General features: G+C 35.7%; 4 protein-coding genes across 4 annotated transcripts; 2 read left to right on the forward strand and 2 right to left on the reverse strand.

Annotated features, from left to right (window-relative positions):
- The first annotated feature begins 3,592 nt into the window (after positions 1-3,592).
- LOC128559670 (uncharacterized) lies at positions 3,593-5,235 on the forward strand. The gene is made up of 3 exons (XM_053551998.1): positions 3,593-3,777; positions 4,553-4,843; positions 5,099-5,235. Exons 1-3 carry the CDS (start codon positions 3,606-3,608, stop codon positions 5,233-5,235), a joined length of 600 nt encoding a protein of 199 aa, XP_053407973.1. The 5' UTR covers positions 3,593-3,605.
- A 430-nt stretch (positions 5,236-5,665) lies between these two features.
- On the forward strand, positions 5,666-7,906 carry LOC123547671 (uncharacterized). The gene is made up of 3 exons (XM_045334935.2): positions 5,666-5,757; positions 6,442-6,619; positions 7,599-7,906. The coding sequence occupies exons 1-3, from the start codon at positions 5,742-5,744 to the stop codon at positions 7,741-7,743; spliced, it is 339 nt and encodes a 112-aa protein (XP_045190870.2). The 5' UTR covers positions 5,666-5,741; the 3' UTR covers positions 7,744-7,906.
- A 123-nt stretch (positions 7,907-8,029) lies between these two features.
- On the reverse strand, positions 8,030-23,196 carry LOC123546427 (uncharacterized). The gene is made up of 13 exons (XM_053550789.1): positions 23,043-23,196; positions 22,430-22,506; positions 21,884-22,009; positions 21,556-21,613; positions 20,263-20,397; positions 19,524-19,661; positions 17,741-17,881; positions 17,156-17,290; positions 16,641-16,781; positions 16,216-16,359; positions 13,640-13,774; positions 10,341-10,427; positions 8,030-8,206 (listed from the first exon to the last, which is right to left on the reverse strand). Exons 1-13 carry the CDS (start codon positions 23,149-23,151, stop codon positions 8,118-8,120), a joined length of 1,515 nt encoding a protein of 504 aa, XP_053406764.1. The 5' UTR covers positions 23,152-23,196; the 3' UTR covers positions 8,030-8,117.
- Positions 23,197-24,235: 1,039 nt separating this feature from the next.
- Positions 24,236-27,537, reverse strand: LOC123528781 (uncharacterized). The gene is made up of 2 exons (XM_053550790.1): positions 27,257-27,537; positions 24,236-25,267 (listed from the first exon to the last, which is right to left on the reverse strand). The coding sequence occupies exons 1-2, from the start codon at positions 27,412-27,414 to the stop codon at positions 24,808-24,810; spliced, it is 618 nt and encodes a 205-aa protein (XP_053406765.1). The 5' UTR covers positions 27,415-27,537; the 3' UTR covers positions 24,236-24,807.
- Between the last annotated feature and the right edge of the window lie 268 nt (positions 27,538-27,805).

Below are 27,805 nucleotides of genomic sequence, written 5' to 3' on the forward strand. Positions count from 1 at the left end.
CAATTCCAAAAGACAAAATATGATCTTTGCATAAACGTGTAATATTACATAATTTGGAAAATATATGTTTTGAGAGATTTATCAATATTTTATTGACTGATAATATTGTAAAGGACAGGTCCCGCAAATTATTTTAGTAAGTGTGCACATGTACAAAACTTAGAAATTAAATTTTATGTTTTAGAAAGAATACAGCTAAATTGAAATAATTATTTCTTTTATTTGTATCAGGTCATTTATTTTCGTCATTATTTCATATGAGAGATATAATATTTCAACACACGTGCATTTGTATATATAGTCTTTGTCATCCTGTAGCACAAATAAGGAAAGGACTATGTGCGGGTAACTGATATATAGCATCGAAAATAGTTATTCAGACAAGGGATCAAAGGTATGATAGTGAAACTACGATTTTATACTTTCCGTTTCAGAAATTTGTAATAAAATAATTGTTTACTTTGTTTAATTCTATGTTGAAATTAACTATAGTACTGTCTAGAACGGTGTATCTGATTCTATTTTATTTGAAATTTAGTCGCCTCTAGTGTTATTTCTAAAAGTTGCCTGCATTTTATATTTGGCGATTTCTTTTACATTTACCAATTAGATTAATTTTATTGAATACTAATAAAAATGCTTTTACATTCAGGCAATAAAAATGAATCGGACAAATAATACTTACAAAGTTTAACTTTTTAGTTGAATTAGACCATACTGTACAGAATAAAAACATTTTTCCTTGAAACAGCCATTTACATGAGAGTGTATTGACTTTTTTATTTTATAAAAATTGCCCGTAAAGCATGTGTCTTTCAAACATAAATAAAATATGTAAGGAAAAGTGTTGTTCTTTGTTATGAAATCGTGAATGAAGACTCAACAATTAAAGTCAAACATCTGATCTGTACTGAACAGATATCATTGCTGCTGAGTAATAATATGTCGCGTATAAATAGGATATATATTAGGACATAGACGAAAAATAAGAAATGTTTGCCTAAAGTTTTGTTTACTCGACGTTTCGTCATTAAAATTTGATATGTACTGTTTATGTTGTAATCGTAAATGAGTGAATGATTATACATTTCAGAGCGGGAAAATGAAGACTTTGTGCATTTTGCTTACTGTGCTATTACGTACGTTATTTCAAATTATCTTCTCATTTTTTTTTGTAAATAAATATGTCAACATTTTTCCGACCATCCAGTACAACATCAATATGTTAGTATCAGTGAAGAGGTCAAGGCTGAAATAAACGCCCTCAATGACGATTTCACAAAATACAAGATGAAGTCATTCGTCACTCATCTTGATCTATATTGTTTTGGGTTGAGCAGCGTTTTTCGACAGTATTTCAGTTATGTAACGGCGAACAGTTAATCTAACCCTTGTTTCTTCATTCAGTTTAAATTTCTCTGCAAGTTACTGTCAACTTCTCCACATAATTAAGAGATGGATAACTAAATGACTTCGGACACAGCGTCCTTTATCAAATTGTCGCGGAGAACATACGCCTCGCCCAGGGATTTGTACTCGTGATCCCGTGATCCTTTTATCCGTGCTCTTCCTACTGAACAAAGCGGGCGGGCTACATATGCTGCCACAGAAACAAGGGATGGTGAATAGGATGTAGAAAAAATGTACAAAAATCTCATCAAACATGCAAACAAAACTATTTTTATTACCTTCTTTGTCATGGGATATAAAACAACGAAAATTTTGTCTCTTGGATGCGAAATGAAAATAATAAAGAATATTCTTTCAACAGTTGTAGAATAAAGGTCAAAATGTCGTTAAGTGAAATGAAAGGTCAAATAGTCGGTATCTTTAGACCCTGGCAGCTCAAGGGTCTGCTTTCATATCGGTATACGACTTTTATAAAATAGACCAATAGATTAGAAATATAGAGCAGACACAAAGTATTGTCAATATTTTTAATCTCACTTTATATCGTTGACCTTAAATCACATGTCGGAACTTTCACTTGGTCAAACTTTGTCCTAAGTTTCTGCAGATCTATTATCGACTAGTCTGTTGCCTTTGCTCTCACCTCGAACCAAATTGGATGTTGTTTAAGACAGTTCTGCACGTTTGATAAGCAGGAAGTAATAGCATAACGTCATTTATCTGGATAACGTAGAATAAAGATGGAAACAAAATTAATCATTTATGAATAAATGGCAACCTGTGAGCAAATTTTATTATTAAAACGGGGATACTGCTATTTTTCTGAATGTATATTGTGACAATTAAAAGTCTGACACATTAGATAATTTTAGATAATGTCTTGAAATGTATGGATCTGTTTAATCACTGGCAAATATATTAAACAAAGAAATGGACCGCTACCTTTTATTTTATCATCTTATAGACAATATGATTATTTTCGAATGTGAGAAGCTTCATTTAAATCTACAGTGTAGAAAAAAGTTTATTCGTGAAAATATCATGGAAATTGTGATTTCCTCCATTGACTCACGTCATGAAAACACGGAAGATGTCCAAATATTTCAAATCATATGATCAAAACAAGAACTCGATCCACACTTTTTTATTTGCCGAATACATTAAGTACACTCTGAAGTTTTGAAAAAATAAGCTTTCATCAAGTTCTGCTTTGTAGAATTTATCATCTGAAAGGCTGAATTACCTTAAGCAGTGCACATCATCTTGTTATTTGAAAAGTTTATGCCAAATAACATATAAAAAAAGCTTCCAGGGTTGAAATATATGCAGCGGATACAAACTGCTGACTATTTGACCTCTGACCTCCACTAAACTTAAAAAGGTAGCGTTTTTGCCCTCTGTGCTTTGGTATTGGCACGACATTTGAAATCGCTAATTTTTATCAAAATTACTCTATAAGTGGATGTGTTTAGCGAGTTGATATCGTATTTTTTATTTAAGTTTTGGTTTATTTGAGAAAGATATTGAATTTCGGTCGGTTCGCTTTAGATGACTTCAGTGAGTGTTACATCTATTTAAGTTGCTGGGCAAAGTGAGGCCATATCAAAGCGGAAAATCTACACATTATTCACGGACAGAAAAACATGGAACGAAGCAAAAGACGTGTGTGAAAGTCAGCATGGTCAACTTGTCAAAATAAAGAGTCAAAGACAAATAGAGGAGCTAAAGTACCTGGATATTTTTCAATGGGAAAATCGTGTTGATAATGAGTGAGTATTTTCTTCGGTACTTCCTTTTTCGCAATAACCGCGATTATATTTTTATAGGGGATTAAATATCAATGTGTAATATACTGTAAAAATATATTGTAACACATTACACAGTGATATTGTACATGTAAAATAGACCGTCATCTATACTAGACTTGAAATATTATAGATTACAGTGTTCTTTATTATTTTCATGTTTTGAAATGGATATCTTGTATCGCACAAATATATCTCAAATCCTTGTTTAAGATTACAACGATGAAATTCAATTTATATCTGATTCGTTTTATTAAGTTCAGTTCTTGTATTTTGTTCAGAAATATTCATCTATACAGTTAACTTATTTGCTTCAAATTTAAAGGACATAAGTAAACATTACATTTTTTATTTAGATTGTCAATTTCTGGGATTTGGTCATCATTACATATGCCGTTTACGAACAGTTCTTGGACATATCAGGACTGTGAACCAATCAGTGATGACGTCACTATAAGTTTTTCTGAGACATTAGACAAATGCTCAACAATCAGGAACAGCTACACGTTGCGAGCTTCAGCTTGTGATGAGGAGAAAATGTTTGTTTGTCAGAGATATGAAGGTACAGTTCTTTCAAAGAAAGTTGTCACTTATATTATATGACGTTAAAGCTAAGCTTATCTCCCTTTAAACAACAACAACACATGGTGCTATAAGTCATTAGGTCATTTCCGTTTAGTGGCGTGTGTTTAATAAAATCACAAGGTGTTGAGAGCAGTCCGGTCTGTGGGTGGTGTCTTCTTTTCCCAACTCTATCCTATATATATATTGAGTTGTGGTAAAAAAAAAGCCGTAACGGAATGTGTTGAAGTCACAAATGTTACAGACTTGAAATTAAGACCAGTGCAGACCTTCTAAACTCTCTCCAAGAAAGGATTACAGCAAGAACAATTCTAGTGTCTTTCGATGTTGAATCTCTGTTCTAATATACCGCATGTGTTATACACTACTGGGTAAATCTATATCCAGAAGTTGTAATTTTACTCAATTAAATTATGTAATACCAAAAAGGCATTTCCTTCAATCTTTTCTCCAGCTATATATTCATCATATATAATCAATTTAAAGTGTAGTGTTTGATTCTTCAAGTCACAAAATGCTGTTACTCGAATATATAGAAATTATCAGAAGTGTTATAATTACGGTTTTGGTCATTCTCTTTGATAGGAAAATGTCGACCGTTGTTCGTAGAACATCGTTCTTTTGTACGCGTTATGCTAAATTCATTCCATATTCTATTTGTCAATATATATTCAAGTAGGACTTGTCTATTTTACTTTTGACTAAACGCGTATATCCGATCTTGTGTTCTGTACGACTTCACTTCTTCACCACAGGTGACTGTTGGTACGAGCCTTTCTTTGAAGAGGAACCGGAAGTATTCCTTGCAGAAACATCTATAACAATAGAGGATCCAAACATCCAGGCTAGCGCATGCGCTGTAGAATGCCGAAACTTCTACGATGCAACTACCGGAAGTGAATGCTGGGGGTTTACGTTCTATCCGAATACTATGTGTACGTTGCACGTCGATGATTCACCATTTGCCTCGTCAAATTATCTTCTGTCCACAAAGAGAAGGCCTGGCCACGAGGATTCTACATTTTATGTTCGCCGATGTTTCGAAGGTAAAGTTAAAAAACTGAATATTGAAACATTCAACGACTAATTTCTTAAAAATACTACCTTAAGTCATCGTTGGCGTTGCTATATCAACAAAAGGTTACGTTGCACAAAATAATCTTGCGATTTTGTTTTGAGCTGTACCTATGATTTTAGCTATTATCTTATCTGACATCTGCATTTGTTGCATAGTTCGTTGTTAACCGACTACAGGATATTGTTGCTTCTTTATTTTTCATTTCTTTGTTACTTTGTTATAGAGTGTACCTCTCTCTCTCCCCCACCCCTCTCTCTCCCTCTCTCTCCCCCTCTCTCTCTCTCTGTTCTGGAGTTGTATAAACCGGAGATGGCATTAGCACCAATTGATTTATTAGAACGCACTTTTGGTGACAGATGATATGGTAGGACTTTGAGCTATATAATACTTGGAATATAAGCTTATCTATAAATTAAATTTAAAAGAAAAAGTAAAATAGATTCTAATATGCTTATTTCTGTTAAAACACGCTTACGGTAAAGTGATGTCCTTCTAACGTGCAATCACGTCAGTGTCTTTGTTGCGACCAAGAAAGGGCGCTACTTAATTTTATCAACTGTTTTTAGATTCAGGGCATATTGGACTCGAAATAATGTAAAGCAAAATCCTGTTTTACTTAAATTAAAAACTTACACTAAAAATTGGTTATACGTATTAGAATTATTCCGCGGACGTATAACCATTTTTGTGTATTAGTAACGTTAAAACACGGTTTTCTATACATTATTTGTTAGATAAAATAAAGATAAAAAGGATAGGAAAAGTGAATTTTTCTATATTCTCCAGGTATATTAGACACAAAGGTGTACGATAGTTTTCAAGATAAAAACCGGGAACCAGACAGTGCATGCACGACAACAACATACATGTCGAACGAAACAGGTACTAGTGTTATTCTATTAACATGATTAAATATTTGTGCAATGGTTTCCAATTTTGAAAACAATAAAGAGAACCAAAATCAGCACGAAGTTTCCTTTGCTATACTTGTAGCATGATTGTATTTAAACTTTATTACCGACAGTTATATAATTTAGTAATTTAATTTTCTAGTTATTTGACGTGTCTATTAAGCTCGTGCTTCTTGAATACCACAATCAGTAATTATATGATTTCCTCGACTTATGATTCACCTATGCATGTAGATATGTTGGGTTTTATTTTTTCTCTGCTTCATATTGAAGAAATATGTTTTCGATAAATACCCGCCGTATCATTATGGTCCGTATCTATATGTACATTAATACAAATATATTCTATATTTGCGCTTTTTGTCACGTTGACGTTCGCGTCCAAACGGACGTGACGTCGTTTGTATTGTCCCAATTTATATATAAAGACGGATATGTCTTGCCTCAATAGCGGTTTTTCCTTAGAAGCGGAGTGCCGTAAGGTGGTGTTTTAGTGTATCTGATAAGAAAGTAATATAGAATAAGATGCCCTTGTAGTCATAGTTCCTTGTTAGAGCCGGATCCAGGTATGCCCACTTCCTCAGAAAAGATTTCGTAAATAATACCTCAAATGGCACAATCTGACGAATATATCAGTGAACGTGAACGTTTTCAGTTTCAGATGTCTGTTACTGTTCCACTAAGGAACATCCCCCAATACCAGAACCGATCAGTAGCGAGGATAAAGCTAAACAGCTGGAACAAGAACTCGCCATTAACCCAACAAACACAAGCGCTGCTTTACGCAAACTCACCAGTGCAGAGGACAACAGACCGAGTGCAGTTGGAGTGGGGTAAAGTTTCAGTTTGGATCATTAAAATGGACAAAAAAAGTTATACTCTTGTAATTTGTTACTGAAATAAAATCTCAGAAGAAAATTTGAACATATAATACATTTTTAATTAGAGAGTAGTATTTGTATAGAAACTAAATTAAAGTTGCAAATGCCCTATAGAGAGTCATGTTTATTTAGCAGAAAGTGAAATCACTTACAGTTATCCAAGGGACATATTGTTTAGTATCGTTTTAACGACTGACGCTTAGTCAATAGTTTGTTACTTCATAGATATTTGTTCCCATAAAACCTGTTTGGTTACATATTCTCGCTATCTTGGCCTTATGTCGCATAACTTTACCCCGGACACTTTTAGTTGTTTTTTGTTTTAGTCCATTGTCTCCTAACGCCCTTACCCAAATATCTAACTTACACATATTGTGTAAAAAATTGTGTATGCAGTTTCGTGCAAAATAATTGGGGATTACGTTATAGAAACTATATGGAAATATTTATGTGCTCCATAAGCAGTACTAACTGTTTTGGTCTGAAAACTATACCTTATCTATTTTGCAAATATAAAACTACTAATTATACTGGCTGCATGTGGATTGAATTCCGAGAAGTCTGCGTCATTGTGTACTGTATTCATAGTTACCATAAAGCCTGACACGATTAGTACACACGGTTAGCTTGACTGATGAATTTATAAGTTTCTATAAAGTCATATCTATTTGTATATAGCGCAGCTGTGAAAGTCACGTGTTTCTTTTTCATAGCCTACTTCAGTTAAAAGTGATACAAAGTGTTGATATTTAATTAGCGTGTTTATATTACATGTCCATATTTTGCTACCTTAAACATATAATAGCTGTAACGTGGATTTTTCAATAAAAGCCTTGCTTTGGTGTACAGAAATATATGTTTATTTGCAGATTTTTCTACGCACGATATGTCTAAATTGTCTACATAGTCCTGCTTACTTTCTGATTTTCAGTTATCTTGGTGTTGGATTACTGACAGCGGTGTTTGGTGGCCTTTTCTTACTCGACTTAAATGTGATTCTGGCGGGAATCAAAGATTTATTCTGTACATCAGCAGACGTTCAGAACTCCGTAGCTGTGGAGGAGACAGACTGCTAGACACAAGCTTTCAGTTTCACACGGCTGTTCTGACAGATCAGTTTTACATCATTTTTGTCCATTTTGCAGCATCATTACCACCAAAAACCAGTTACATCAGCCGTAACAAACAATACGCAGTTTTGTTTTTAAAATTGAAAATATATATATATAAAAGTGGTTATTCTGATCTTTTAGTAAATGGAAGCGCTTGAAAAAACTGGGGAAAAAACCCCATTAATTTCTACACTGATCTGTCTTTAAAAATACACATATTAGTTCACAATAGATTTCAGTATAACATTAGCACTTTTTAACAAACTTTTATTGCTCTATTTATGCATGAAGAACATAATTATGCAGACATTTCACTGGCTTGCGGCGTCAACGAAGCATTATCCGACAACAGAGTCACTGTCACTGTAGATTTTTCCACCGGGCCCAGGGTGGCCAAGTCGGCTGCATGTCTCACAGCAGTCCAAACCTTGCAATAAAATCAATATAAGGTAGTGAACTCATTAACTCATTATGAAATTGGAATTTGAGCCGCGCCATGAGAAACCCAACATAGCGGGCTTGCGACGAGCATGGATCCAGACCAGCCTGCGCATCCGCGCAGTCTGGTCAGGACTCATGTTGTTCGCTTTCAAAGCCTATTTCAATTAGAGAAACCGTTAGCTGGTCGCAAAGCCATTATGTTGGTTTTCTCATGGCGCGGCTCATTTAATTCCATTCGAGTGCGAGTCTGGTACAGAGGACCATTGGCTCGTAATCGTTTGTCAACAAAGTGCCGACCGTCATAACGAGATTTTAGCATGAATACCATGGCAATATATTCAAAATGTTCTTTTTTTGTCTACGAAGAGTAAGGAGAATAAGGTTACATATCTTAAGCCCTAGTTGTTATAACTAGAGCTATCACTGAAGGTGATGAATGTACTCCCCTCACGCACTGACACTGTACATTGCAATCTGACGCTCACAAGATTGCATAATTATGTGGACTGTATGTATATAGACTCTATGTATATAGTATAGTAACACAAATCAAAGTCACATACCTCTGCAGAATATTTTTGTGAAAGAACCTAACTTGCACCATGCACAAGTAAGGTTGGTACTGATCACTTGTGTGAAGTTTCATTCAGTTGTGTGCAATGGTTCGGGAGAATAAGCGCGCACAAGATTGCATATGCAGACTCTATGTATATAGTATAGTAACAAAAAACAAAGTCCCATAACTCTACAGAATATGTAACTAAAAGAACGTAACATACACCATGCACAACTAGGGTTGGTACTGATCACTTGTGTGAAGTTTCATTAAATTGTGTGCAAGGGTTTAGGAGATTTGGCGCGCACAAGATTGCATATGCAGACTGTGTGAATATAGTATATTAACAAAAAACAAAGTCCCATAACTGTGCAGAATATTCTTCTGAAAGAACCTAACATGCACCATGCACAACCAGGGTTACTACTTATCACTTGTGTGAAGTTTCATTAAATTGTGTGCATGGGTTCAGGAGATTTAGCGCGCACAAGATTACATATGCAGACTCTATGTATATAGTATAGTAACAAAAACAAAGTCCCATAACTCTACATTTTTTTTCTGAAAGAACCTAACATGCACCATGCACAGCTACTGTTGTTACTGACCACTTGTGTGAAGTTTCATTAAATTGTGTCAAGGGGATGAGGAGTGTTGGTGCGCACAAGATTGTGTCTACAGACAGACAGACAGACGGAAAGACGGACAGACAACCTGAAACCAGTATCCACCCCCTCCCCACTTTACAGCTTCGTTGTTCGGGGGGTACAATAAAGCATCAAACTAATAAAATGCAATATACCATATATAAACTTAAGGTAGTTCAGCACGTCTGATAAACCGGAAATTATGGCGTAACGTCATTTATCCGGAAAACGTAGAATAAAGCCGATTCGGCGTACGGATATGAAACTCATTTTATGAATTAATGGCAACCTGTGAGTAAAGTTATTACAATGACACTATTACTATCTTTCTTAAGTTTAAATATGATATTGATACATCTAAAACGTTAAATAATTCAAAATAATGTCTTGAAATTAGCTTGAAAAGTGCGGTTCGCTTTAATTATGGTCAAATATCTCAAAATTAAGCACGCGGATCTATACATTTTATTTCACCACATTAAAGGTTATATGTTTATTTACGACTGTGAGAAGTTTCATCGAAATCTACATTGTAGAAAAACTTCTGTTCGCAAAAATGTTATGAAACCTGTGACTTTCCTATAGACTCCCATTATGAAAAAATGTGTGAGGTCCCAATTTTTCAAATCAGTCTAGCAAAAAATCAAGTACACGACCCTACCCTTTTTTTGCTGAATTTTCTTAGTATATTCTAAAGTTTTGAAAAAATCAGAGTTTAATTAAAATCTACATTGTTAAAAAAAATCTCGATTCAAATGTGCAGAACTACCTTAAAACTATCTAGTACGTTACTTAAAATTATAGTAAACGATTACATTCTAAATATGTAATTTGAACAGTAGAAAATTCCATCTTTGATTTTTGTGCACATAAGGGATATGTGTTTTTAGGAGATAATCTGAAAATTGCAGAAATACCTAATGTAGGACACCTGGTTAATGCTGCGGGCCCGTTCGAGATCTGGAACTTGCAGTTGACAGGGTTCTTGTCGCCATACTTGCATTCTAAGTTATAAAGATTATTTCATACTACTACCAGTAATTTTCAAAACATCATATCGTTTTCAATGCCGTATTACACGGCTACTAAACGCTAGCGCCACCACCAAATTGTGGTGAAAAGGAAAAGAGCTATCGACATTTCCGTGGTGCAGCTATCGCCCGTTCCTACTTGTAAACAAGTGAGTAAATTTTACATTTTATCTTATATTTTTATTGATAGAACTTTTTTCGAAAATCGGAGAATGTAGTTCCGTGTAACAACACTTAAACTACAGGTTGGCTGTAATTTCATTAAAATATTATGCAAATTGTGGTGCCAGGAACTTTTCTCCCGAATCTGACAGTGACACATTTTTATATCGGCCAGTATTCGAGCACTATTTTGATGAATAGACACACTGTAAGAACATACCTCATATGCAAATGGTGTAGAAATGATAAATAATTATATACGCACACACCATGAATAATAGAATCTTGGGTTAGAAGAAATATACCAGGATTTTTAAAAGTGGTGGCGCTATAACTCTAGTGATGGCGCTATACAGTAGTGGTGGCGCTGTTACGGCATTCAATAATACGAACTGCTGACACATCCGGAACAAAACAAACACCAATATTCTCTAATTGGTAATTTTCCTGCAAGGAATTATGCTATTAAAGAATGAAAAACACGATCATAGGTTATTTACCCTTATGAAACATCCTCTGTCAAAAAAAAAACAAACTGCCTCGGTAGCCTATTGGTAGAACGTCCGCTTCGAGTGCGGAAAGTCGTGGGTTCGAACCCCAGCCGCGTCATACCAAAGACGGAAAATATGGTACTAGAAGCTTCCTCGCTTGGCGCTAAGCATTAAGAGGATAGTGCTAGGACTGGTAAGCGCGGTGTCAGTATAATGTGACTGGGTGGGGTATCATGCCACGTGTCTACGACGTGATATTCCAGTGAGGCAGCACTGTAAAGTTGGACATTGTGCTCACTGCTACAAGTAGAGACCGTCGTTTATATGACAGAAATTGTTTGGAAAAAGACGTTAAACCCGAACACACACACACACATACACACACATACACAAAAGAAAAAAAAGAACAAAATACTCACAGACCCTTGAGATTTTTGTAGTCAAAGTAAATACTTTCCTTTATTTAAAATGTTAATGTAGAATTATTTCTAACCTTAAATATTCTACTTAAATACAAACATGTACTTTTAATTCAGTCAAGAAAAATAGTAGCAATACATTTATTTTAAACAAAGATTTGTGTCCAGGATAAATCAGTTTTAACGTGTGAATTAGAAAAATAGTCCTCACCAAAATTCTCTCTCAAATATAAAATAGTTTTAAAGACACACTGTAATCTTTTGATTTTACTGGTAGAAGACGTGAGGGATGATACATATCTCATTTCAATTCATGCACGACCAAACCGAGTCTGCTGTCATGTTTGTCGGTTTCGGTCCATTGTCCAAAGCATCTTTTCACAAAATTTATCACATTGTAAAGGTAAATAATAATCTCAAGTGGCACCGCTAGACCGCTCAGGTAAATTGAAAGATCTACGTATTTACATTGTAACAGAAAGAAATTTTACAATTAATTCAAGTCCTCGATTTCAACAACCATATAAAGCTCCGCTGTGGGATTTTTTATACATTAAAATTGAATATATTAGCCATAACAGCGCCACCACTACTGTATAGCGCCACCACTACCTTCCTAGAGTGATAGCGCCACCACTTTCAAAAAATAGTGGTGTTTTTTTTTCTTTTTACTATGTTTTTCGTCATTTTTTGGTGTGTGGGAATACGTGTAATTCATTTCTACACCATTTGAATATGCAGGTATGTTCTTACAGTCTGTCTATTCATCGGAATGGTGCTCGAATACTGGCCGATATAAAAATCACTGTGTCACTGTCAGATTCGGGAGAAAAGCTCCTGGCACCACAATTTGCATAATATTTTAATGAAATTACAGCCAACCTGTAGTTAAAGTGTTGTTACACGGAATGGTGCTCGAATACTGGCCGATATAAAAATCACTGTGTCACTGTCAGATTCGGGAGAAAAGCTCCTGGCACCACAATTTGCATAATATTTTAATGAAATTACAGCCAACCTGTAGTTAAAGTGTTGTTACACGGAACTACATTCTCCGATTTTCGAAAAAAGTTCTATCAATAAAAGTATCAGATAAAATGTAAAATTTACTCACTTGTTTACAAGTAGGAACGGGCGATAGCTGCACCACGGAAATGTCGATAGCTCTTTTCCTTATCACCACAATTTGGTGGTGGCGTTAGCGTTTAGTAGCCGTGTATTACCTGGCCAAATAATTTCGCGAACTTTTAAATATCGCTCTATTTATATTAAAGTGACATATTTATCAAGTTTGAAGTATCTCGGATATTTAAACCTTTCGGTGATTTAGAAGACATTTTTGAAACAATACATTTCCGATTAATACATTTACAGCATTTTTTTCTTGAAGGAATGAGTATTGTCTTTATATTTTAATTAATTTTTTATATAATGACGAATGAATAATGATGAAAATAATGATGAAAGAAACTCGTAGTACCAGCTTATATCTACCGACATTTATTAGACATAATGACATGAAAATAACAGTAAATTGATTTAAACACTGTCATACTAGGATGACTTGAAACGCAGCCTATCATTTTGTTCATTGATCATTAAGGTATAGACTGTCTTACCGAGGTGAACTGAAACTTGGGCTGTAAGTTTGCACAGTGAATTGCATAACTATATAGAATGTTTTACCACACTGAACATGTATTACTATATAGAATGTCTTACCACAGTGAACATGTATTACCATATAGAATGTCTTACCACAGTGAACATGTATTACCATATAGAATGTCTTACCACAGTGAACATGTATTACCATATAGAATGTCTTACCACAGTGAACATGTATTTCTTTATAGAATGTCTTACCACAGTGAACATGTATTACCATATAGAATGTCTTACCACAGTGAACATGTATTACAGAATGTCTTACCACAGTGAACATGTATTACTTTATAGAATGTCTTACCACAGTGAACATGTATTACCTTATAGAATGTCTTACCACAGTGAACATGTATTACTTTATAGAATGTCTTACCACAGTGAACATGTATTACTATATAGAATGTTTTACCACAGTGAACATGTATTACTATATAGAATGTCTTACCCGGATGATCTGAAACTTTGTATTTAGCACATGTCTCACAACACTGGTCTTCGTATGAGAAGCACAAGAAGGCCGACGACTTGCCTTTGATATTAGCAGCACAAAATGCTTTGTTTCTGTCTCCGTATTCGCATCCTGAATAATCATAATAGGTTCAGTTAGCTGTGTCTATTTGCACAAGGGGAAGGAATTTTAAATCATGTCAGGTGTGTCTATTTTCACGTTGTGAAGAGATTTTGGGTCAGTTTAAATGGGTCTACTTTTACAATGTAAAGAAATTTTGGATCAGGTTAAATGTTTCTACTTATACAATGAAAAGAGAGTTTGGATCATGTGAAATGTGTGTCTGTTTTTACAAGGTGAAGAGATTTCGGATCAGATTAAATGTTTCTTGCATACCAGACTGGGATTTCTGGTGATTTCACCGGTGCTGGAAAAACTCCATCTTACACCCCGGGGTGTAAGATGACTCTCGTGCTGTAAATGACGTATACCGAACTATATATTGTACAGAAGATTTGTGTAGTAATAATAATGTTTTACGTAAAACGGGATAAAAATAAAATACCTTGATAGTTTCTCCTTGTTCCTTATATATCTCGATTAAAAAAAACGTCATTTTACGGAAATAACATAACGTTTCAATGCAGATGATAAAACAAAACCGGAACTATTACGTTGTTTTCGACTTTGTAACGTCATGATGTACTTCCTGTTTACGGCCGTAAAGTTCCCGCGCTTTGTTAGTACGCTACTATAAGAAAAATGTGCTATAAGAAAATCATTTGTTTTAATTTATTTTTACTATTATTTTTTGAATATGGCATGCAAGAAAAAGATTCAATCACTGGCTGTAGGTGCAGATGGGAATATCTTGCTCTCGGGTAACTGTTAACGCGGTAACTCGGCATGAGCCTCGTTACCGCTTAAACAGTTACCCTCGAGCCAGACATTCCCATCTGCACCTACAACTAGTGAAAGAATCTTATAATCTTCTCACAAGGTAAAGAGAAAGTCCTAACTTTACCCTTTCAAAATAATAACAAACGCTCACTGCGGTTTGCGAGACGCCTGTATTTAGAGATTATGTGAGGTGAAATACAACATGACATTTCGGCATGAACAAAACTATTTCACATTTATATAACATATTCTAATACGCTTTTCTCTGTTAAAACACTCTTACCCTAGAATGACGTCACGTTAACATGCGGTGACGTCAATGTTTTTGTTGCGACCAAGAAAGAAATTAGAATCGAAATAATTTATAGCAAAACCGTGTTTTAACACTATTTATACACTCGGGCGGTAATACGTCGTACAAATAATTTCACTCGGGCTGCGCCCTCGTGAAATTATTACGCCCGACTTATAACCGCCCATCGTGCATAAACAGTGTTAAAACACTCTTTTGCCATAAATTATTTCTTAAATTAATCATAGTTGAAATACACATATCTGTTTATATATTAACATGTATATCTATACTGAAATAACCAGTCTACTGTTAACTATAGTTTAAATAAACTATAACTTGATAACAAACGACATGGACTTTGATGTTTTGCAAAACGTGGTCGACTCGCACAGGAAAAACCAGAAATAAAACTCAGTTTTGTATTTCATATTTGTAATTCTTTTCTTTTTATATTTATTTTGAGAACAACTCTGGAAACCTGTACCCATTTGTCATCGCTTGTAAGCGACTGTCTAGTACCACTGAATGTTGGGTCTCATTCTTGCAAAACCTCTGAGAGTAACATTTCTTACTTTAACTAAATATACGTTTACGTAAAACAAGTATTATCTTATATCGTCGTGAAAGATTATAAAGTAATGTATAAGCGTGCAAATTATACAACTTAACTCTGTATCTAACAATTTCGATTTTGAATATGACTAAAAAAACTTTTACATGGCTTTGTAAAATCGTGCGATGTCGTCGCTAGTAATGACTCGCTAAAAATCTCTCATGTATAGCTCAAATCATTCAGGCGTACTTCAACCAGTTTTGTAATCAATACCGCTAGGGCAAAGGTACGCGGAGTACCAAATATTTGATAAGGTTAGATGTGTTTATTTTCACTCTGTGACGAGATTTTGGATCCGGTTCAATGTGTAAATTTTCACAAGGTTAAGACTTGTCTCTGTTAAAGCACTCTTACGCTAGAATGACGTCACGTTAACGTGCGGTGACGTCAAAGCTTTTGTTGCGACCAAGAAAGAGCGCTACTATATTTTATTTACTGTTTTAGATTAAGGATATATTAGAATCGAAATAATTTATAGCAAAAGAGTGTTTGAACACTATTTATACATTCGGGCGGTAATACGTCGTACAAATAATTTCGCTCGGGCTGCGCCATCGTGAAATTATTACGCCCGACGTATAACCGCCCATCGTGCATAAATAGTGTTAAAACACTCTTTTGCTATAAATTATTTCTTAAATCTAAAGAGGTAAATGAAAGTATGTCAGACCTAATAGTCGATCTGTATGCCCGCTAGAACAGTATCTAACACAGAATTTGATCGATCACATTTCGTACAGTTGTCTTAATATTATGGTACCGTACCTGCTCCACGCGAGTCATTTCTTGCGTTAGCACAAGATCTGCAACATTCAATTTGGGTTTGTAAATCATAGCAGTTGCCTTCAGCGCGAGAGTCGTTGAATTTCTGGTCGCAGTTAGTAGGTTTCGTATCACCATAGACACATCCTGCGTAGACACATACAGCGTAATTTTTCAAACATGTAAATTTTAACTGATGGGTGCCATTTTTTAAAAGAATTACAGACAAACACATTCTTTGGAAGACAGTTTTGTATACAAATCCGTGCATTCTATTAAATATTGGAACGAATACAAAATGAATTTAAGCATGTCTACACATTAAGTTAAAGCTTCAAAAATGAAACGGTTTCAGGCTGGGCCTGCTGATTTTAAAGACGTGCATATTTCTTCAACAAACATGCTTATTTTAAGTAAAACATGAATACCTGGCGTTGAAGGATCTTTGATATTTTCGCATGTGGCACAACATTGCGTCTGGTGTACAATGTTGTAACAATTGGCTGTTCCAAGATCGGAGTCCATCAAAGCCTTGCATGATACCGGGTCTCTGTCTCCATATCTACAACCTAAATTTAAGAGAGGCTTATAGTTTAGTAGGTTCCGTACATATGACATCGCTGTAAAGCAGTTCAACGGAAAGAGTGAAAAAGGTCTTCTTAAATATTCGAATTCAATAACTATGTGAAATGATATATTACAGAGGAAAGAGACGTACTAAACACAACCGTTTGTCTGAGCGCTATTTTGTCTTGTAATTGCTTGCATATAAATGACACAGCATCGACAAATATAATATACGATTTCAAGAAGAAGGCCTTTTGTATCTGATCAAAACCGGGTTTTACAGCACAACTGATTTCAGATTTAAAGGTAAAAAAGACATTATAGACAAGCCCTTCTATAGACAACACCTAAATAGATAGTGTTGAGAGGTATGTACCTGGGTGTCCAGTTTCTTCATATTCTTTACATGTTCCGCAACATTTGTCAGCATACCTACTACATACATCAGCAACATTCGGCGGGACTACATTCTGAGCGCAGTAATCTTTCCAATGATCTCCGTACACGCATCCTTAAATATCAGTTATAAATTAACTTTACAGCGAAACTCAGCTGATCAGAAATTTAATGCAGCAAGCAATCTCTCAAGTAGGTAATTTAGATCTAATTTATTTGATGCTTTCCAGTGAAAAACTGGTAATTTCTAGAAAGATATATTCCAAATCAGGTACATTGTGAGTGATACTGATTTGCCGATCTATTTGAATATTGTGTATTAATTTTTTGTTGTCGAGAAACATTAATCTACTATATCCCAACAAGAAATCAGTCAATTGTTATACAAATGTAAAAGTTTCACTGCGAGGTAGTACTATTCCATATGTATGAAAAACAAACAAGTTTCCTTTAAACATTTCGCTTATTTACGTTGAAACACGCATTTTCTAATACATCTAAATATCAGCGCGGGAAACAGACGCGCGTAAACAGAAATGACGTAGAACGTCTTGTGTTTACAAACCTGTTCTAGAAGCATTGTAATACTCCGTGCACGTGTCACAACACTCTTGTTGCCGGCTCTGGCTGTAACAGTTTCCTGGTCCTATACTGTCGTTCATTAACTGCTTACACTTAGCTACGTCAAAATCTCCGTAAGGGCAAGCTGAAGCAAGATAACAGAATGTTTATTTTATTGTTTTCACAATGTTTTTCGAAGTTTGTGTTAAAGTATTGAACGGTTAAAATGCACTTTTTTGTATACAAGTACTAGTTTCTTTTCCTGCAAGTAAGTTAACATCGGAGATAGAAAAATCTGTGACTTCTAACGTAGAACATTTATCAAATCATCCGGTAGAACAATCGTCTATCGCTAAATTGAGATAACTGGGCGGACAAAGCAGTAACATGCCCTACCATTGCATTCAGATTTTTGCGATCGGTGTTGTCTTTAATGCTTACCAGAGTGAGCGTTGAAAGTTGTCATGACTACGTACCTGAGTTTGCGATCGGCGTTGTCTTGAATGCTTATGCAAGTATGCGTCGTGTCATGGCTACATACCTGAATTTGCGACCGGTTTGCGTTGAATACTTATCCGAGGATGCGTTGGGAGTTGTCATGACCACGTACCTGAGTCTGCAATCGGTTTGTCATGACTGCTTACCCGGATATGCGTTGAGGGTTGTCATGAACACGTACCTAAGTTTGCGATCGGCATTGTCTTGATTGTATTCGTCTTTCAGAGTTGCCATGGCTACATACCGTTGCATTAAGATTTTTGCGATCGGTGTTGTCTTTAATGTTTACCCGGGTGAGCGTTGAGAGTTGTCATGACTACGTACCTGAGTTTGCGATCGGCGTTGTCTTGAATGCTTTTCCGAGTATGCGTCGTGTCATGGCTACATACCTGAATTTGCGACCGGTTTGCGTTGAATGCTTATCCGAGGATGCTTTGAGAGCTGTCATGACTACCTACCTGAATTGAGATCAGTCTTCCATGACTGCTTGACCGAGTATGCGTTGATAGTTGTCATGACTACGTTCCTAAGTTTGCAATCGGGTTGCCATGACTGCTTACCCGAGTATGCTTTGTGAGTTCTCATGACTACGTGTCAGAGTTTTCATTGGTGTTGCCATGTCTGCTTACCCGAGTATGCGTTGAAATCTGTCATGACTACGTACCTGATTTTGCAATCGGTTTGCCACGAATGCTTACCCGAGTATGCTTTGAGCATTGTCATGAATATATACATGAGCTTGAGATCGGTTTGCCATGACTGCTTACCCGAGTATGCGATGGGAATTGTCATTACTATGTACCTGAATTTCCGACCTGTTTGCGTTGAATACTTACCCGAGGATGCGTGAGAGTTGTTGTGAAAATGTACCTGAGTTTGCGATCGGTTTGCCATGACTGCTTACCCGAGTATGCGTTGAGAATTGTCATGACTACGTACCTGTATTTGTGATTTGTGTTTCCATGACTGCTTGCCCAGGTATAAATTCAGAGTTCTCATGACTTCGTACCTGTATTTGTGATTTGTGTTTCCATGACTGCTTGCCCAGGTATGAATTCAGAGTTCTCATGACTTCGTACCTGTATTTGTGATTTGTGTTTCCATGACTGCTTGCCCAGGTATAAATTCAGAGTTCTCATGACTTCGTACCTGTATTTGTGATTTGTGTTTCCATGACTGCTTGCCCAGGTATAAATTCAGAGTTCTCATGACTACGTACCTGCGTTTGTGATCGGCGTTGCCATGACTGCTTATCCGGGTATGCATTGACAGGTGTAACAACTACGTACCATTATTTGTATTGTCTTTTAGCTCTGAACAGGTTTGGCAACAATCTGCTTCATTGCTTTTGCAGTATGCCTTGATGGTGTTATCTTTAATTTTCTGGGAACAAACATCTGGAGTTTTGTCTCCATACTGACATCCGCCTGGATAAACATGTAGTTATATTGCTCTCAAAGGCAAATAATAACCATGAGAGTTTTAAAAATCAAAAGAAATAGTAACTACTTAAGTGTGTTATTTTAAATTAGTATTTTGAAATCTAAAATAAGCATACCATATTTAACCCTTAGCCTGCTAAATTTCTAAATAGGACAGGTCCATCTTTCAATTTGGACAGTACCATTAACTGTTAAAAGGGGTGCTTACCAAAAATTTACTGACTGAATAGCGAACAGTGCAGACCATGATCAGACTGCACGGATGTGCAGGCTGATCTTGGTCTGCACTGGTCGCAAAGGCAGAATCACTTGCCGCCAGCAGGCTAAGGGTTAAAACAAGTTACTTCTCTTAATAAATTATATAGATATTAATTTAAGCTCTAAAACTGTATGAAATAATCGACAATTTTGCTGGTTTTTCTAAATGTACGAATATACTGTTAACAGTGCCTCTAACAGGCAAAACTTAAATTTCCGATAAAGTCAGTCATTCCTGTCATCATTTTTGACCGTCAAATCAGAAAAAGTATTGTGCTAAAAGGTCAAGGTTTCGTAAATGTTTAGCATTGAAATAACAGTAACTTACTAGGCAAGGAAGTATTCTTGTATTTAGCGCAGATATCACAACATCCTTGTTCATACTGTGAACAATAGGTCGCAATATTTGGGTAAACAATATTAGTTTTACAAAACGTTTCGTACTGGTTTCCATAGAAACATCCTGAAGAAAAATAGAAATACAGGGTGATACAACACATGGTTTATAAAATACTTATTTTATCATTCAGGTACAGTCAGAAATTAATGGGATCTAAATTTCACTGACTTTTGTCTGAATAAATACGACGTTGAGTCACTTCTGACATAAGACGTAAACTATCGTCGGTGATCGTTCAGCAACTTTGCGTAAAATATGTATCTGTATCCGTATAAATATGACGCTGTATAACGTTTAGGTGAGCCGGCGGTAGTTCAGCAACAATGTGCGAGATCTGAGTCATTATTAATATTGTTATTATTATTATTATTATTATGTACAACGCCACTGAATATGTCATTGTATAAAAAAAGGCGTTTAATCAAATTATTCAGTTTCAGTTTTCAGTTTTTTTCAGTTTCAGTCTACGACACTGTATAACGTCTGATATTAGGCATTGGAGTGAGTCGATGGTAGCTTAACTTATTCTTGCACTTTTTGAGCATTTTAAGTTATGCTCCTACAATGTAGTCACGTGTTCTATCAATAAAAGAAAGTATCATTATTCATCCAGTAACTATGCCAGTATCAAAACAACTTTACCTGTCATGATGTCATTCCTGCATTCTTGCATTGAAATATTTTATGTTGTTAATCTAACATTCTAGAACTTTAGACAACGTTTTACAAGTCTAGCACATTAAGAAAGTATTTTGGTAACACAACATTCCTTTATTGTAAGACTAGCAGCTGTAGCCAATCAAACACTATGGCAATGACCGATCACATCATTTTACTTTGACATGATGGGTGTAAGACAGTAATTTAACCGGCGGAACCTGCCGCTTACACTAACGAAAAATGACGACTGCATTTGACCCTATCAATACGAATTGTTGGTATAACCCTTGAATACATCTGAATTCACATCCAAAATTATCAAGTTAATTAATGTAGTTGAACCATATTAATAGTCAGCAATTTCCGCTATAACGTCTATCCTTCACAATTCGGTATTCCTCGGACAATACGTAGCATAACTAGAATATGGCTTTTAATAAAAATAAACTGGATGTCGAAACAATATCCGTATAATACGTGATCAAACGGAAATTGTTGACTGTCATTACGGTTCCGGACAACCTTAATTGCTTTGGTAACGATGTTAATGCAGCTCAGTACCTGCTTTTGGATCGACTGGAGCCGAGGAAGACGCCGCACATTGTCCAGCAACACACCACTAGAAAATGTCTCAAACAATAGAGTGAAACATTTCAAAAATCTTATTATATCAGGAATTTTCACAAATGCAGTAAGTGGAAATAGGCTTATTTAATATAGCTTCATATATAGCCGCTAACTTTTGACATTTTTAAATATAAATATGAACAGCTAAAATGTATTATCCATATCTATACTCTACAATAATCCTCCGAAAAGAATCGCACCAGTAAAAATATACTGCATTTTCTATGTTTCCTTATTCGTTTGTTTAATGTAAAATTCATACCTTTCCATTTCCACATGGTACACCGTCAACAGATGTAATGGGATTACACGTACCAGTTGAAGGATTGTAACACATCATGCGAGTACAAACACTAGTGAAATCTTGATTCTTGTAATACTGAGTTCCCTATAATAAATACAAACACAGGTTTATTTCAGATGAATGCAACTGATGCATCGTAAAATGAAGAAATTGAAAAAAAAGAAAATTAACAATTGCAACAATAATTAATAACACCTTTTATGAAAATTGTCTTTTATTTGATTATTTCTGACTTACAATAAAGAAAAAATGATGAAAAAGTCAAACGAAACTTTCTAGAAACGAAACACGAAAACATCGTTAAGTTAAAAGACTGCCCTTTCTTATATTAGTAATACATTTTTTGGTTCTATTTGATGCCATAACTGCAAGCATGTTATAATTTTCTAATACTACAGTTCAAAATAATTTATAACGATATTTAATCAATGCAAACCAAACATGTCTATTCACATGCTATCGAAAACTTATAAACAAAAACTACTGAAATGTTTCAAACCTGACCTGACAAAAGTAAGACAATGGACCAAAGACAGCTTGACAATCGTGATTTGCGCTGACCGCTGGACCAGTAAATGTAGCTGAAGAAGGTTAACAATTAACATAGAATAGAAATATAAGCTGACACGGAATGCGTAATTTGTATTTGTATATATATTATTAAAATAGTACTAAAATTGTACAAAACGGTGTGCCTTCAGCGGTAAACTATATTAGTCATAAAGTTTGTTGTGCAAGTAATAACTGACGCCGTTGCAGTTTAGTAAATTATATTATCATATATCTTACTTAGAATTTATAACCCATGCAACGGGAAGTGTACACTATAATCAGTTATTTGCTGCGAAACGTTCCTGTTATCAGTAATTAAAATCAGCTTCGATAGTGCAGGTTTGGTAGTGTCAGTGTATGTTATGCCAAAAAAATGCACAAAAATGGGGACTTATTATAAATATGTAAAATGCTGGGGGAAATTTTCCCTTTTCCAAAAGATAGATAAAGTTGTAAAGATATGATGATATTATCGTTATTTTTATAATCATTATCAATAAAATAATTGGCATCATCGTCATCATCATCATAATCCACCTCCTCCTCCTCCACATCATCATCCTACCTGGAGTTGTTTTATTAAGGGCACCACAAGAAGCGCAACACCACAGCTTTCCAATCTGGTGGTCGTTACACATACTTGGTCTCTTAGCAACAAGCTGTTGACAGTTCATGTTTAATGCCACATTTGGCTTCGAAGAGTCTCCCAAGGGGCAGGAATCTGAATATAAAAATGTAGCTCATAATTTTTTACTAAACTGAAATAATGTGACTCATGAGGGTTTTTTTTTTGCAGTGTAGAATGTTTCTGAAAATACATAGCGTAGTACAATATGTAGGACAGCTATGTACAAAATGTATACTCCCATTTCAAACCTATATTTGAACTAAATGTTTTCCATATTGACGTATACACTCTTGTGAACAGAAACTACTTGACAGAATTAATGTCTTTACCGACTCTTGTCTTCATCACAACAAAGTTAACTAGTTCTCAAAACGTCCCAACCCGTCCTAAAAATCTAAAAACCGGCTGTGATCTCGCTAGAACGTTTGTACTTTGGCCAGATATATCCGTGATGCGATTGTAGTTAGTTCATAAACAGTTTTTGATAAGCCCATCGCGTCTTTATCTCGTCTGAAGTCCGTTTACATAGTAAGTTTAGTTTGGGGAAAACTGCCATGTTCACCTCGTGTGGACACCGTTTGTAAGCAGTCCAAGCCCCTCCAAGTCCGTCTGTAGTCAGAATAAAGCAGCTCGTAACTAGCCCTACTTCGTTCCGAGTACGTTGAAATACGTTCTAACTAGTTTGTAACTCGGCCAACTCGTTCACAGACAGTTTAACTCGTTCTGATTACGTCCTCATCTAGTCCCTAGTACGTTCAGAATGTAAATTCCGATCACGTTCTGGTCCGACGGCTATAAAAAAACCATCACGTCTCGTCCAGTCCTCATTTTCCCTTCAACCTCTCAAGATAAAAAAATGCACAGCAATTGGCAAGTATCAATACCCTTCTTAAGAAAAGTGAAGCCAAACAAAGACGGCGTGTTAAAGCAGTTAAAGACCCAACGTCTTATCGTTCCTGCACAACGGAAGCCGATACAGAGCATCCTGAGCCAGCCCTTGAATGTAAAAGTGGAGAGGACGCTAATTGTCCCCTGCACCTTCTGACGACTGTGTCTCAAAGTCCGAGGATGAAGGACGACAGAGTCAAAAATCAAATATATAGAGGATATTTGTTTGTTTCGGTGTAAGATCGAAAATTTATTTCATCGAGTGAACATCACATGAATATTTTCACGAGTGGCGAAGCCACGAGTGAAAATATTAACATGTGATGTTCACGAGATGAAATAAATTTCGATCTTTCACCGAAACAAACAAATTTTCTGTTTATTTCATGCTTATTCAGTGGTTTCTTTTATAAAATCGTTTTACTTTTTAAAAATTCCCCCGCAGGGAGCCCCACTGTTTACGACTGTCAGCGCTGTGTTATGCGTCCCAAATAGTTCTACAAATTTGGTCCAGGTTGTGTTTTGTCTAACAGAAGAAAGGAGATTAATTTATTTGTAAGGGATATAAATAATATATTTGGTACTTCAAAAATTTTATTCATGTAACTTCAGATATATTTAAACAAACAATGTGTGAAATTCATACGCGCAGATACGCGCACTTGCGCTTGTCAAAATTCGAGTCCGCCATTTTGTTTTACTTCAGTCAATCGGTAAACAGTTAGAACAAATAACTGGAGAAACAATACGAACAGTGTAACAGTGGGATTTTAAATGGACTTATATGTAAACTCTCGTGTCGTGAGTGTTACAGTTAGTCACTGTCACTTTCTGGAATCATTCTTATTCGTTTGAATGGTCTGGCAGTGGCAACTGGCGAATCGAGCATGTTGGAAACGGACTCTTCAGCAGTTGCATTACTTCGGCCTACGTTAACTGTGGACATTTGTGACAGTGTTTCCGATACAGATGTACTGTGGAAATTGAAAGTCACAGGTCCGTGGAAAGTGCTGCTTGCAAAAAGACTGCGAGAGCGATTGGATCCGAAAGGCCCAGTCCATGGCTCCGGAGCACTGGCAGCACCACTTCCTTGAGTTTGAAGGTTGGTTTCATTTCTCTGATTCGACAGTATTTTAGAAATATTTCTCGACTGGTCGTTGTTGATTTTACTGTAGTTGTTTATAGAATTCACATTCTTGTGACCAGAAATTTGCATGATTTGGTTGGCAGGGACCCCAGCATCGTTTAGAGTTTGAACCAGATGTTTTCTGGAGCTGAAAAAAAAATGAATGGAATTTTCATATCATTGACCTATGAAATTATTTGAAGGCATAAATTATTTTGTACAAGTGCATTTTCTTTAGAATAAGTATGCAGGCATAAGTTCGTTTTTCTAAGTTGGCTGACATGGGAGGGCTCTCGGGTTATTCTCATTCTGCATTCTAACACGATCCGATTCATTTTACTATTAAACAAAGAAGGCTGGAATCAGTGAATTATCAAACAACAATTCACTGTTCTGACGTCACAATTATTGCGTCAAACGGCGTAGCAGCGCGCTAGAAAGAAACCGATTGAAAACGGGCAAATAATTAATGAATGCCGGCAAAGATGTACTTTAAAGTCCTTGGGGCTAGAATGCGCTTTACTGGTACGCACTTTTTGCTAGGATTGTAAAAGGTAGGATGTGCTCGTTACAATCATTTAAATAAATTGTAACAATAATCTATTCATTAAAGAAAACAGAAAAACGGGGGTGTGGGGGCAGTAGCCCCCATAAGAATAAATGGGGAGTGTTTATTTAATGTGCGTACTGGTAAAGTGCAGGTGTCCCGTCCTTGGTAACGTGTTAGAATCAAAATAATACATCTCATTTAGTGATTTGCTCTTGAATAAATCAGTGTTTGTCGTTCAGCTGCGTAGTATTATACAACTCGGGCTCCGCCCTCGTGATATAATTCCTTCGCATCTGAACTCCAAACAGTGATTTATTCAGCGACAAATCACCGATGAGATATATTATTTCTTAAATAAACCACTCGCGTGCAGTGACGTTACCGATCCAGGTGCATAGCACGGTTGTAAAAAGTAGTTTTTTTCTTACACTGTTGATACTAGTATGTAGTGTTAGAATCGAAATAACAAGTTCCCAAGTGTGATTTATCGTAGAATAACACGAGTTTTTCGTTCTTATGCGAAACAGTATTTAAAATAATACGGCCTTCTTGATACATTCTTACATGTACGCATAAGAACACAGAAAACACGGGTTATTCTACGATAAACCATGTTTGGGAACTTATTACTAAAATTTTCTTAATTTCACGGCTAATTCAAGTCAGCGATAAAATCTTAATCGTGCCATTTATTAGCTTGCTAGAATGATATCACCTTCTAAGAAATTGCGAATATGACGTCGGCAGTAAGAAAGCGAGGATGAGCAAAGCATCAAACTGACAGTGCATGTCCTTCTATGGTTAATTTTATGACAAGAACGGAAAAAATCTTAATGAAGAAATCGCAGGTGGAATTGTACCGGACATCATAACAAATGTCATTGATTCTGGTTGGAAATAGCCCATGATGAATAGCGAAATACTAAAACGTAACAGAAAAATTACTAAAGTCATTGAAAACGGACAAAAAATGATAGATGCACTCCCTCCAGCAAAAAAAAAAAAAAAAAAACTAACTAAGAAAGATTAAATGTTTGCGATGCAAAACTAATACTGATTGAATTTGGTTGTGAAAAAACAAAGAATTGAAACACTAATTGCATGAAAAATTATCTGGAGGCCTGGGCTTACAGTCTGATAAGTACTTGAAGATTCTTGTTATCAAACTACTTTAAATATACTGAATTTATGCAGGTATGACTTTGGTAAGGGTATTTCAAAAGTAGATATTTTACAGTTTTAGGGTGTTTCTTTTTTTCAGAAATGAATTTGAAAAGGAAAGAAAAGATCAATAGATGTCAGATTTGAATTTTTTTGATTGTCGGAAAAAGTTTTAGTATCCATATGACGGCTTATAATTTACGTACTTGACATTCCAGTAAAACTGTCGTTTTAAAGCTCTGAATTGAAAATGTTTGCAGAAAAATGGGGGGAAAAATTTTCAGTTTGGAACTCAGAACAATATCGGCTATAAAATCAGGCTTATAAAACGTTGCTATATCAGGATATTTTCAGCTGTTCATTTATTATATCTAGATAAACCATGGAAAAGCATAAAATAAGAATATAGATGTATAATATGCACACCTGTAAGGCGTTATTCTGGGATTTTCAATTCCTGCTTCAGCCTTCATGTCTCTCATAATGTTGTAAAGTTTATTTATTCCAAGTGGGGTTTTTTTGAACCAGCATCTCTGTGGTTTATCATTTGGTGTAAGGAAGAATGGGCTGTCAGGTTTGCACATTTCGTCCGGTCGTTTCTGGCTGTACAGCTTGTACAGATGTACAGGATCTCTCTGGGCGTCAGCAGTGGCATAGGCTTTGGGTTTTGTACCTCTGAAGTAATGAAATTTACACTGTTATACATCATTAAAGCATTTATCTTTATTACAGTCTCTAACCTTTTGACAGACATTTTACAGAAAAAATGCAAGTCTAAAACTCTAAATCGTAATGGTGATTGTAGCAACATACAACAGTTGTGCATCCAAATAGTCTAGCGGAAGGACGGCTGTTACTAAGTAGCAGTAGGCCTGGGTTCGAATCCCAGTTTGGATAGCTGTTTTGTTGTTTATCGTTATCATTACAAATAATCTACCATTATATTTCAGTAAACGCGTGGACGTTGTTTATAGT

This window comes from Mercenaria mercenaria, chromosome 9 (assembly GCF_021730395.1).
Source record: "Mercenaria mercenaria strain notata chromosome 9, MADL_Memer_1, whole genome shotgun sequence".
In the NCBI taxonomy this organism is placed as follows: Eukaryota; Metazoa; Mollusca; class Bivalvia; order Venerida; family Veneridae; genus Mercenaria; species Mercenaria mercenaria.

Coding starts and splice junctions, on each gene's coding strand:
- LOC128559670 (XM_053551998.1), top strand. CDS start 3,606: ATGCCGTTTACGAACAGTTCTTGGACATATCAGGACTGTGAACCAATC. Junction 3,778..4,552: donor TGTTTGTCAGAGATATGAAG/GTACAGTTCTTT, acceptor TCTTCACCACAG/GTGACTGTTGGTACGAGCCT. Junction 4,844..5,098: donor TGTTCGCCGATGTTTCGAAG/GTAAAGTTAAAA, acceptor ACTTTGTTATAG/AGTGTACCTCTCTCTCTCCC.
- LOC123547671 (XM_045334935.2), top strand. Junction 6,620..7,598: donor CCGAGTGCAGTTGGAGTGGG/GTAAAGTTTCAG, acceptor TCTGATTTTCAG/TTATCTTGGTGTTGGATTAC.
- LOC123546427 (XM_053550789.1), bottom strand. CDS start 23,151: ATGAACTGTCAACAGCTTGTTGCTAAGAGACCAAGTATGTGTAACGAC. Junction 19,662..20,262: donor CAAGAATACTTCCTTGCCTA/GTAAGTTACTGT, acceptor ATGTTTATCCAG/GCGGATGTCAGTATGGAGAC. Junction 17,291..17,740: donor TTACAATGCTTCTAGAACAG/GTTTGTAAACAC, acceptor CTGATATTTAAG/GATGCGTGTACGGAGATCAT.
- LOC123528781 (XM_053550790.1), bottom strand. CDS start 27,414: ATGTGCAAACCTGACAGCCCATTCTTCCTTACACCAAATGATAAACCA. Junction 25,268..27,256: donor CCCAGAATAACGCCTTACAG/GTGTGCATATTA, acceptor TTTTTTTTTCAG/CTCCAGAAAACATCTGGTTC.